Consider the following 12,216-nt stretch of genomic DNA (forward strand, 5'->3'; position numbering starts at 1 on the left):
TTACTCAAAATCTTCTTCATACCCACACTACACTATCTCTATGGCCAAAAAGGGTATTGACAAGTAATAAGAAGGGCCCTCATGGTGATTTCGCTCATCGGATTAAGCAGATCTACAGTGCTACTGCGAGGACGAGATTTCATTCGTCTCTAAATCATGATGTCATCCACAAGATTGGGGAATTAACTGACCTGATCATCGTTGGTCATCGCTACTCCACAATTTAATCGGTTGTCCGGGATTTCCAAGATCCAATGTCCTACCTGAACAGGATCTATGGAGGGTTACTACAAAAGTCAATGACGCACAGGGGTTGCATTAAAGTTAGAAACCTTCGACCGTTCTACAAAACACGGGGAATAAAAGATTGAAAATTCCAAGTGGTGACTTGGGAGGATGTATTATTCTTCAATGCTCTATCATTATATATATTATTTGTATTATCCCGAGAATTCTGCACCAGCAGTTAAATAATCCTTTCATCTCGTTAAATTCGCCATAAATCAATATGCCCGTCCACCCTTCGCTAGAAGAATCAACCTTCGACGCGGACCTGCGCGATCGACACTTGATATACGATTACGCAGCACAGGACAGTAAGGGCAACGCAGAAAAATGGCGATACGAGATGTGGTTCCAGAACGAAGATCGCATCAACTATGCTATCCACGGTGGACCGATGGCAGGACGAATCAACTACCAAACGGCCGATTACCAATGCATTCGACCGGGAGAATTATGGCAATGCAACTGGCTCGAGGAGACGGGTACCATATGCTCGCTTGTTTATGATATCCCGCGGCGCAAGATAACTACCTTGCTGGGGTTCTCAAAGGGTCATTGGGAACAAGCACAAGAGGCGCATGGCGATAAGCGGAATCCAAAGGATTTGGAGCGGTGGCGTAGACTTGCTAAGCTCGGGATCCAGACTGATCGACATATGTTGAGCGAACAGGCGGATATTCTGGAGGATTTCCGGGGACCGGGAGATTTGAAGCCTGTTGACAAGAGCTGGGTGACTTTGTAAATAGTACCACGGGGTGAACGGGAGGTCGAGATGTCGAGGCGATGATTGGAATGGTATGCTCGGGAATCGATCGACGGATTGACAATGAGACTGTCGGTGTGTTTTGGTGTATGATTAATCCACGTGATGCCATTAGACACATCTGGCCTGTTGAAAGGTCCCGTTTTTGTCGATGAGGAATGCATTGTTGGACGATGACCAAATTGGATTCTGTCCCAATGCATTCAGTTGAGATGATCAGTTCCGATGTCAACAGTCAAAAGTGATATGAGTAGTCTGAATCTGAAAGACACGGTCGGGTAAAATGGATGCTGATATATCAGCTAAAAGAGATAAGCCATAGACTGTCCATTATGAACAGTCCCCAAAGCTTCAAAATCAATCATGATCTTTTGATGACCCGGTCGGTGGGCCCTGAGGTGCCTGAAGACAAACCAGCTCGATTTGGATACCGTCTGGGCTGAGTGGTGGAATGCCATTGAGACATGGAGCACGGCTGACAATTCCCACCGCAACCTGAGTGGCTTGCTTGGCATCGGTCGTATCATCGAGATACCATACTTGCCAAGGATGATAACCTGACCCTGGTTTCATAATAGTAACCTCTCGTGAGGGGAACTCTTCATATGCAAAGTCTGGAGAAAATAGATTAGATTTAGGACAACAAACGTGATGAATGCTGGCAGCATCAAGACAAGGACATACCCTGCACAGGGATAGCAGCGACATCAAACACATGCGGGCCGCACTCCTCTAGATCCGGCTGATCGATCAGGAACTCATTCATAACCGTCGCTAAAGGTTGACTATAGTATGTCTTCGAGGTGACCAGATCAAAAATCTTTTGCTGAAGAGTGGTTTTGATATTATGAGAACATTGAGGTCCCCAGATACCATCACATCCATTGTTACCACCGGACGGCGTGCCAGTCAAATTTCCCACACGTAAGGCGATCTCAGAAGTCATGTTTGTCTCGATAGCATTCGGGTTCACATTGTGATTCTTATACCCTAGCCAGAACGCGGTTTTTGCCATGGGGCCATCGCCTTTGCCGTACCGACTGGAGTCGAAGGAGTAGAATAGGGTGATGGGGTCGGAGAAAAGAGGGGAGAAATCGAAAGGTACGGCGACTTGGGCGAGGGCGTCGATACAGCCGAGGGTCCAGAAGCTGCAGAACTGGGCCGAGCTAGGTTGGAGTAGTCCCAACGCGAGGATTAACACCCAGGGCCGGGTAAGCCCTCCAAGCCCCAGAAAAGCCATTGTGAGACTGAAAGAAGGAAGATGATTATCGGCGGATTAAAAGCGACCGTGAAAGGTCCTCGTTCAATTAGTCAATTCGCGACAATGACACGACAGTCACTAGTCAAAGCACTGAGTGCCCGGGGTCATCGTCTGCAGTGGGCCGTGATGGAAACACAACACCGGAATTTCGCGCCGAATAAAAGAGCCGAAGTAGTGAAGGGGACGAGGAAGAAGAGAGAAGGAAAAGCATCAAATGATAATCAAAAACGGTCAAACCAGATGAGCAGGGCCAAGACTCATTTCAGACCGGAATCCAGGGAAAACAGCCCCCGCAGCACTAGGGAACTCAAGCGGATGTTTGACCCTGGGCTAACCGACCAGTGTGGTTCCTCGTAGCAACCAGTTAGGCGTCTGGAATCCGGGAAGAGTGGAGCCGGTGCTTTGGTAAAGGAAGGGAAGAAGGGGAAAAAAAAGAAAGAAAAGAAAAGAAAATAAGGGTCTTGAGAATTGTGGATAAGAGGGAAATGAACTAACCAGCCCCAGTCCGAGTTTAGTACAAGATGAGAGAAATGGGCTGGGAGAATACAGTGGAAGTAGTAGGGTACGAGGGTCCAAAGAGAGAACGGGGTTTAACATCACATCATGCCGCATGAAAATGTACAGATAAATAAATAGATTAATTAAATCCAATAATTGTTCCGGGGCATTCCCATTAATGGCCGGTGAAACAGGGTGTTGGATACAGAGGGGGGAGATACATGACTAGAGGCTCTCCGAGTCAGAGATTGTGGTTGTATCTCCCAAGTAACTACATCCTGCATAGTCTGCTCATCTGCTTGGAATCTTTCGTATCTATTTCCTTTTTCTCTTCCTCTTCTACTTCGCATTTCCTCTCTCTCTCTCTCTCTCTCCAAGAAAACGCGCTAATTCCCGGTCCCCGCATGATTACTGAAACAGGCAAAATCAGACGGTGATCCAAGTCAGGGTTGCAGAGCTCAGCAGGAACCAGCCACTCACAGCAGATCCTTCGGGATAAGGAGGGTCTAAAATGTCCTAGGTCCGCATTATCTCGGGTTCGTGTAGGACCCTTGTTGTGGCCCCCCCCACCTCCTGTTAGTGGCGCTATTGAACCCTGCTTTCGGTGGACAAGCTAAGGCTCTTGGCCATCTCTGACTGGCTTGAGATCCCTAATCTGTGTACACACTCTCTGTTAGTGTGGAAATTGATATCGGTCAGCTTTTGGTCCTTTTTGTCGAAGGAACAGAGAAACAGAAAATTGATGAAAACTAAATATGGGAGACAATTAAATCAAATAAAAATAGAATGTTATTTTCACCGAGCAAACTCGGCAATATTCCAGAGTGCGCCAACCTCGGACCATGAAATCTCTTTTTTTTTTTTCTGCTCGATGCCCCAGTACATCCAAGCGAACGGAGACAATTCTTCTTGGCAGATTAGGCCTGTTCTCTCTCGTTACACCTAGGTGTGAGTTCAATGTACTCCGTATCCGTAAATATTCACCCTATCTGTGGTCTGCCTCCCGACTCCCCCGTCGCGGAGCGGAGTCCGCTGCAGTATCAGATCTGAGACGTTGATCATTCGGGAAGTCTCCTGTCAATCATTCAAAGTCGAGATGTGCCCGTGAAGCGCAAATCCTTCTGACGTAAGAGACTGGAGTACATACTAGTTATAATGTACGCTCGATCGGCGCATTCCGCCAGAGAGCCCTTCGCATACCCGCCCTGCGTCATAACTGGGACTGGTCAGACCATCGGATCCCTCATTGGCAGGACACAAATGCTCGGTACCTGTGAACACCGGGGCATGTACCTCACAACTGGACTGCATTTGGAGTCCACTCATTGGCTCTGCTCGCCCTGGTCGGTACTGGGAAGTGGGTACATCTTGGCAGCTGGGTTTTCGATGTCAAGGCTCCATCTTCACCGATAGGATCTCGTAACAACACCCACTTTAGGCAACACATGCTCTGTTAGCATTACAGTATTGGGAGTTGGTGAGATATGAGATCCCCAAATTTCGAAATCATAAAAAAATTCCTTGATTCGTTGGTATCATTACGTATTATGTGTAATCTTATGATTTTGGTCCTATCGCCAATCCCTGGGAACAAACAGCCGAATCGAGAACACAAGACACAAAAGTAAGACTAAAAATTATGGAAAGAACACAAGATAGAAGAGTAAACAAAGAAAAAAAAATCCAGAAACAATAACCAGCAACCATATCATGACCCGAAACTCTTAGCTCGTTCCATCAATATTGCTTTGGACTCATTGATCGATTGGGCCAACTGCCGCAGACGATCTCTTTCTCGCGCCAGGTTCTCATCAGCCACCGCAGTAATCAGTCGAAGCGATTGAGTCTCCACAATCTCATTATCACTCAATTTTGAGAGAGGGTCATGAACCTCCAAATGTTGCTGGGCACTCAAAACCTTCGTAACAGCTTTGATCAATGGCATGATGTGAGGTATATTATGGGTTAACCAGGATGCATTCTCAGGACTGGCACCTTGATGGTTCCAAATAATATCCATAGCCGCGGCTCGTTGGGTAAAGGTATGCTCACCACCTGGTGGCACGGCCAAGCGTTCTGTATCCCAGTTGATGGATGGTATTATGAGTCTTTGATGCTTCCATCCTTCATACTGGTCCAATTCAACTGCTGTCATGCGTTCTTTCGCGAAGGCTTCAGTGTCATGTCTGTGTGGCGTCGAGGCTGTGCCACTCATCATTGATAATCTTCCACCACTTTCAATAGCATTTGCTAGGCTGCGCAGTTTTACTGCGGTGCTTTCCAAAGTATCATGTCCTTGTGGAATTGGGAGAAAGAAAGGAACGGCGTTAGATGTGAGAAGCGCAACCTCTTCCTGACGCTCAGCGTGAGTCTGAGTTGTATCTTGTTCCGGTTGCATATTTTCCATGTTCAAGTGAGATTCCATACTATGGTTATCCGATTCCATGGAGTGTGGGCGTCTTTTGCAGGGATTGAGTATGCACAATTCCTGGAGTGGCTTAGCGCGTATATTCGCCGGGTGAGTCCTGAGATACAAACCCTTTGTCGTGGTAATTCTGTTTCTGTTGGCCCCTTCAAACCTGTATGGTGTATCTTTGATGAAGCCTGAGAGAATGGTTGCTGGATGAAGTCAAAGTAGGTAAGCGGTGGACTGTTTAATGCAGACATAACCTTCGAGTTTGAAAAGAGGTTAACGCCTTCCTATTTGGGACGCGTTGCTTCGAGTCTAGGATGCCCCAGGCCATACAGTCAGGTGACCTTACCCCGGATGTGACGATTGGAATGCCAGAGGAGATGACCATACATCAATCACGATTGAGGTAGGAGGAACGGTTTCTTGATGTTTGGGAGAGGTGTTGAAGAAGGTTTGGGAGAGGGAGGAAGGCTTCTATATGTTTTTTGTTGTTATTATTCATTACATATATCAGGAAATAAAGAATTAATCGATTCAAAAGTAGAAAATAATTGGTAGATATTGTACAGTTCCCATCATGGCTTTTCAGTAACTAGGCCAACTCATATGATACAGAGATAGGAAAACAAGCGCAAAAAATGCAGGCGATATTGACCAAGTACAGAGACTGTCCTTTTCAAGCAAAACCAGATCACCGAAATCAAATGTTGTCATGGGAGAGTGTCCGTTGATGCCCAGAACGCCGTAACTCCACGCTGAAAAAGAAAGACAAAATATGCAAGTATATGCGTTTCAAAATAAATCATAGTTCAAAAGTCGTCGGGAACCCTTGACTTATTTATCATCGTCGTCACGGAAGGTATGGGCGTTTGTCTGCAGCAACACGCGCTTGAGAGGCCCATCAAGACCCAATGCCTCGCGGTCTCGCCGCATGGCTTCCAGAACACCAACAATCCCACCACTGCGCAAACGTTCAAGAACCACATTCATTCCCTCCTTGCTTTTAAGGACCGCGTCACGGGTGCGACTCACACCGATGAGCTCAATGGTTCGCTGGATACCAGCAGTAGATAGTGAAGAGAAGAAGCCTCGCTTGGGAGCTTCATCTTCCGCTTCGGCGTGATCAGCTTTCTTCCGGCCAAGCAGTTTACCCTGACCGAGTCGGGACTTGAAAGTCACCGTTGTACGGACGGTAGTCTGCTCCGTTTTCTGTTCCATTGATAATCCATCAAGGGCGCGAGACTCATTTTCAGAAGCAAGACGCTGGTATCGTTGCTTTTCCACGACACTAAGGATGCCGGTCCACTCCATGTTTCGTGATTCGGTCTCCATCCAGCCCTCATGGGGATCAACAACAGTGGTTTCAAGGATATAGCTTTGGCCGGAACTATCGGAGCCACCCATTCCTTTAGGGAGAAGTTTCAAGATTCCAGCCGGAACTTTGGACTTTTTAAGGAGTAGACGAATGGTATGGAGACGTTGGGTTTCCGGATCGATGTAGCGATCGATCACATCGGTTGTAAGGACATGGCGCGAGTAAGGATTTGGGTAGCGGAGGAAATAGGCTAGGGAAACAGCGGGAAAGGAGTAGTCATAGGTGAATTTGTTTTCGAAGAACTTCATGATGGCGGTGGAGTCGATGGCGAGGAAGGCATTAGGGGGGTTGTCTGATCCGTGACTTTTTACTCTGGAAGGCAAAGGAAGCTGCATCCTGTGGGGCATCGGATCAACTAGACGGGCCGAGCCATTGTACGCCTATCAAAGGGCCGGGATAATTAATGGTGATGTATCCATGATCATAATGGAGCAATAGTACAGGAATGGCACATGTGCACATGATTTTTCCGGTTTGAGGGGTACTGCTCCTACCAAGTTTGGTTACTTGCGTTTATTGCATTATCCATGGCTGATCCAGGCTTGGGGATTACAGGCGCACACGAGCACTCGTGTGCTTCCTATGGCTTCCGGACCTCGGTTAAAAAGATAAGCAGTTCGGCCTGAGGTATCTACATTTACCACGTATCTCTACTCTGAATTGGATACGTTTTCGAGTTCATCAAGAAGATGTTGAGATGATCAAGAGCCAGAGATAATAAGGCTACTTTGATATGTTTCCCCGCGACGAACGTTAATCTGCTTTTTGGATTTGTGTGAGTATACCAGATTGAAATCGGCCAATCAGATAAGATTATCCGTCGGGGCATCAGCCCCAAGGGCCGGCGCTATGTATTGTGTCTGAGCGCAAAGACATGACGCCTAAGTTTAGCTATTTTAGCTATTTTAACCGACAACTGGCATCACCTTTCACCGCATATTACCTGGGTCCCTAGATATGCCCACAAGACAATATGGTTATAAGTTTAGATCAAGATTGTTATCATATCCTCGAAACTATGATACTGATGAGATGATTGAACCATAATATTTTCATTTTTAAGACCCGATGATATGATAGACGATACTGTATGGCATAAAATATCTCTGCCTACTTCGAAAGTGATAATTCTGAATTAGCGGTCCAGAGCTGCTTTCGCATTCAGGTTTCTGCGAAAAATTTGATAGTTTCATCTCCAATTTTCAAAAAGATCATAACTGGTGGCTGGAAAGAAAGCATAACTTATTTCAAAAAAAAGCTCAGTTGAGATTACTGCAGAAAGCTGGGATATCGAAGCGCTCATTATTATACTCAGGGCTATTTATGGACAGTACTATCATGTACCCCGAGTATTGAGTTTGGAGATGCTTGCCAAAGTTGCTGTCGTAGCAGACTGTTATGGATGCAAAGAAATTCTGGGTTTGTTGAAAGATACTTGGATTGAGAAAATAGAAAAGCTGACACCCACGACGGCTCTTCGGGATTCCATTTTATGGCTACGGATTTCCTGGTTCTTTCAACTCCCTTCCCAATTCACATTATCGACTTCCATTATCATGCCACAGAGCGAAGGTTGGATTGATACTTCGGGGTTACCGGTTCCAAAAATGTCATAGGTGAGCTCTGGTAGAAGGATTTTCCGAGGTGCTTCAAAACTAATGAAACTAATGAAATTGTAGATTCAATTGATTAAACATAGGGATGTGGCCATCAACAATCTTATTGCCCTTCTCCATGAAACATGTTATGCTTTTTTACATGGCTCTCGGGGCTGTTGTCTTAAATGTCGCTCATTCATGGATGGGGCTCTTACTATTCACATGCAGTCAGTAAACCTGCTTTTATCGAGGCCTAAGACTCCTTTCCCCAAAGTGACAAAGATCTTGTGCAGGCGGTAGTTGCATTCAAATCGCCAATATGGAACAAGTCCTCGAATTATTCAGGGGGTTATAGATCCAACTATGAGCATAGACCCAACTATGAGCATACCTGCCCCGATTATTCCTTAAGATCCATATTCACGATGTCAAACTACTCCCTTGACGGTCTGGAACTGAATCAAGCAGCTGCTTGACGATTTGAGGCTTTCGAGGCGCCTTCGAAGTGGTCATTTATTTTTGATTGGAAATTCGGCCATGGTTGGATTCCAACTGTCCTATGAGCCACCCTGCTTTATAATTCTTGTTCTTTTACAAATTGAAGGAACGTAGCGTGTGAGTGATCAACTTGAACGTGTGTGATGATGATGATGGAAGAAAGTTAACTATGCTGAGTCTACCGTAATGGGTGGCTGCCTGAGGTTATGTACTATGTCGCATGAATTCATTGAATTGGATAATTCTTGCATGTAATATCATGGATTCACACAGTACTAGTAATTCTCATTTTGCTATGTAACCCTTCGTATCCCTTCTGTGCTTGTAAACTTTCTACAGAACCATGAAGTAGGAATTTGCCTAATATCGACATTGCCCGGTGCCAGCATGGACGTAACACTTAAGCGACACAGCCAGTCTTGCAAACATCTAGCTTTATTGGTACCTCATTTATACAAAGCCCCAAGATATGAAACAATGCGCTACACAATCAACCAGCGATTCCCCTGCCAAATCCTAGTACATCGCAGCTTACACTTACCGAGTACTCATCGCCTCAAAGCTTAATTGAATAATGGTTCAGAAGACAGTTACAATCTATTTGAGTTTCGTTTGGATGGATGGATCCCCATATTCAAACTTCGAACAGTCAATCCCCGTGCGGCTTACGCGGCAGCTTGCCCATCTAGAACAACCACCACCCACCGAGAAGGTCACAGCCAAAAGACCCAGAACGACCTGTGGAGACTCGACAATGATCTTCCAGCTTATTTTCCCACCGGCTTTTCAAAGCTCGAATGGGCAGTTGCGAGAGTTTGGCCCTATTTTGGGGCCATTTCGAAACCTTCTATTGTATTCCTGGCCTGGTACCAGACCCCATGTGTGATTTGGTTCCTTTGTTCCTGTCTGTATCCTTGGGATACGTCATCGTTTCCAAAAAAATTTCAATTTTCATTGAGCATATTTTTGAGATAGCCCTTTGAATTCAGCGCCAAGAAGGTCTAGGTATTACATCACTTGTGTGCGCGGGTGGTTCTAGACCTCCCCCCCACTAACGGCTTCTCCCCACCTTAACGTCGCATGCACAGATCCACAACTTAATATTCTTTATCGTTCTAGATTTCAACTTATGTGTTGCGTTTCTGTAGATTTCGAACTTCTTACTTCAATTGGAATAGCTAATAGTCAAATAGTGTGGCAGCATGTATTACCTGCCAACTATTGTTCTCTAACTCAGTGCATGTGGCGACTGAAAATTTCTTCTTTTCTTGTATATGAAAAATCTGATAGACCTGCCAAGGACCCGTCAATCCCAAGGTCAAACCAAACCCCTCACCTCGCCACCTCAAGTCGGAGGATCTCCATCTCCAACTGGAGCCTTCCGACAATCTCACAACGTCCCCAGGACCTAATTTTAGCGACAGGCGAGACCCATGCCCGGAGACCGGAGAGAACCGTCGTTCCTGTCTGTGCCTGTTTAGTTAACCAAACTTTCTGTCGACCGAGAAGGGCACATTCTTTTTCCAAGAGAAAGAACCCTGGAAAGAATTCAGCCTAGCAAAGGTACCCGACAAATGATTCGTAGAATCCAACGCCATGTTCGAGAAATTTCTTTGTGAACTGAACCTAACCAAGTCCCGCGGCCAGGTCCCGGCAAAGTCAACCGCGATTCATTCCTGGTTCCGAAGTGATTGCTTGGTTCCGTTGGAGGCGACTCAATGTAAAAGGACCAGTAACTACGTAGGAACAGCTTATGTCACTGTCGCCTCTGGAATGAACGAACGAGAGCTCGTTCCATCTAGCGAGTTGGGGGGATATTGAAATTCTAGAAACTCTATTGAAACGTGGTACTCCGCGTAAGGCGATGACAAAGGTATTCGAGAACATCCACGCGAGATCCACAATATAACCTTATTGTTAACCGTTCATCCGTAGTCTGGAATAACGGATCATGATGGCAAATCTGCTAATATTGGCAAAGGTATCGGTAGAGACTACCGGCTCCACCATGGAGGATAAATAGGTCCTTGATCGCAGCTATCTCAGTTCTTTTTTTCTTTCAACCAGTCCAGTCTTTCCATTCTCTATCCTTTTATTCTTTATTCTTTTGTGTCTTTTGACACCGACATTCTCTTGTCTTTGCTCTTTGGGATTCCTACAATCCTTGACAGACAACTTTCATCAAAGTCAATCAATCTCTTTTGACTATCACTTTCACTTTGAATTTCAATTGAACAATCTTCTTTGAATTTCCAAAACAAACAATCAAAATGTTCTTCTCCAACATCGTCATCTCCGGCCTCCTCGCCGCCACCGCAGCTGCCATGCCTGCCCCCCACGCTGCCCGCAGCAACCCCACAAGCACAGCATCCGCCTCATCCTCCTCCTCCACAGGAGGCGGTCTCCAAATCGTCAACAACATGGACTCAACCGTCTACCTCTGGACCACCTCAGACTCCTCAGGTGACATGCAATCCATCAACAGCGGCGGAGGCACCCACTCCGAGAGCTGGGAGACCAACTCCAACGGCGGCGGTATCTCAATTAAGCTGTCTACTTCCGAGAGCGAGGACAGCGTCCTCCAATTCGAGTACACCCAGGAGACCGATGATACCCTTTACTGGGATTTGTCCTCTATCAACCTTGACTCGAGCTCGGACTTCATTACTTCCGGCTTTGCTGTGACTATTAGCGATGACTCTTGTGTTACTGCTAGCTGCTCTGCTGGTGACTCTAACTGCCTTGCGTCTTACCAGCAGCCTGATGATGTTGATACCAACTCTTGCTCTACTTCTGCCACTTATACTCTTACTTTGGGCTAAGTTAGTTGAGCTAGATTGGGACTTTTTGTTTTTTACTTCTCTTCTCCTTTGGAGAAAGACTTTCTTTAAGACTGGATTATCATACATTCTCTTATCTATTCACTCAGCGATTTTCGTGGATAAGAGACCCTTGCATGCTGGCTATGCTACGGTGGATTTTTATAGAAATGTTCTTATAGACTAGACTATAGATATAGACTTCTGGATTTACAGAAAGAAAATTAAAAATTTTGACACAAACATTATCTTCTACCTGTAAATTTTATTAATCCTAATTTTCTTCGGGATTTCTTATGATGCAATCGCGGATAAAATATGAGGCATTAGTGGCGAGGTTAAGTGTTTGGTACGAACGTACATGGACCATGGTAGCATCGTTGCCACGCCGAGCCACGCCGAACTTCAACCTTTAAGGTATCACAATGGGAGCGTTGAGATGGCACTTGACGGAGTTAACTGGGTAAAGGGCTTTAAGATATGATAAGGCATTCAGGTTTACTTCAAATTAGGGAACATAATGTGCAGCCCTCGAAAGGAAAGTTATATCCAAATCCAAGCATTATATAGACAGAAAGAGATGATAATTTGGGGGTATTTAGGGGTATTCTAACAACAGCGTAAATCGGGCGTCCCTTGTACAATTTCCTGTTTCCATCATCAACACATTCACCAAGAACGAATTAGTATTATACAAGAGCTGCCG

At 45.7% G+C, this 12,216-nt stretch overlaps 5 protein-coding genes across 5 annotated transcripts; 2 read left to right on the top strand and 3 right to left on the bottom strand.

The window, feature by feature from the left end:
* Positions 1-508: 508 nt before the first annotated feature.
* Positions 509-1,027, top strand: N7478_005955 (uncharacterized protein; the record flags this gene model as incomplete). The annotated part of the gene is made up of 1 exon (XM_056922169.1): positions 509-1,027. One exon carries the CDS (start codon positions 509-511, stop codon positions 1,025-1,027), a length of 519 nt encoding a protein of 172 aa, XP_056780206.1.
* A 378-nt stretch (positions 1,028-1,405) lies between these two features.
* N7478_005956 (uncharacterized protein) lies at positions 1,406-2,288 on the bottom strand (the record flags this gene model as incomplete). The annotated part of the gene is made up of 2 exons (XM_056922170.1): positions 1,406-1,662; positions 1,733-2,288. 2 exons carry the CDS (start codon positions 2,286-2,288, stop codon positions 1,406-1,408), a joined length of 813 nt encoding a protein of 270 aa, XP_056780207.1.
* Positions 2,289-4,515: 2,227 nt separating this feature from the next.
* On the bottom strand, positions 4,516-5,205 carry N7478_005957 (uncharacterized protein; the record flags this gene model as incomplete). The annotated part of the gene is made up of 1 exon (XM_056922171.1): positions 4,516-5,205. One exon carries the CDS (start codon positions 5,203-5,205, stop codon positions 4,516-4,518), a length of 690 nt encoding a protein of 229 aa, XP_056780208.1.
* Positions 5,206-6,054: 849 nt separating this feature from the next.
* Positions 6,055-6,930, bottom strand: N7478_005958 (MSF1 domain protein; the record flags this gene model as incomplete). Its single annotated transcript, XM_056922172.1, has 1 exon — positions 6,055-6,930. The coding sequence occupies one exon, from the start codon at positions 6,928-6,930 to the stop codon at positions 6,055-6,057; it is 876 nt and encodes a 291-aa protein (XP_056780209.1).
* Positions 6,931-10,961: 4,031 nt separating this feature from the next.
* On the top strand, positions 10,962-11,513 carry N7478_005959 (uncharacterized protein; the record flags this gene model as incomplete). The annotated part of the gene is made up of 1 exon (XM_056922173.1): positions 10,962-11,513. The coding sequence occupies one exon, from the start codon at positions 10,962-10,964 to the stop codon at positions 11,511-11,513; it is 552 nt and encodes a 183-aa protein (XP_056780210.1).
* Positions 11,514-12,216: the final 703 nt, after the last annotated feature.

The sequence above is a fragment of the Penicillium angulare genome (assembly GCF_028827245.1).
Source record: "Penicillium angulare strain IBT 27051 chromosome Unknown utg000004l_segment0_segment0, whole genome shotgun sequence".
NCBI classification, from domain to species: Eukaryota; Fungi; Ascomycota; class Eurotiomycetes; order Eurotiales; family Aspergillaceae; genus Penicillium; species Penicillium angulare.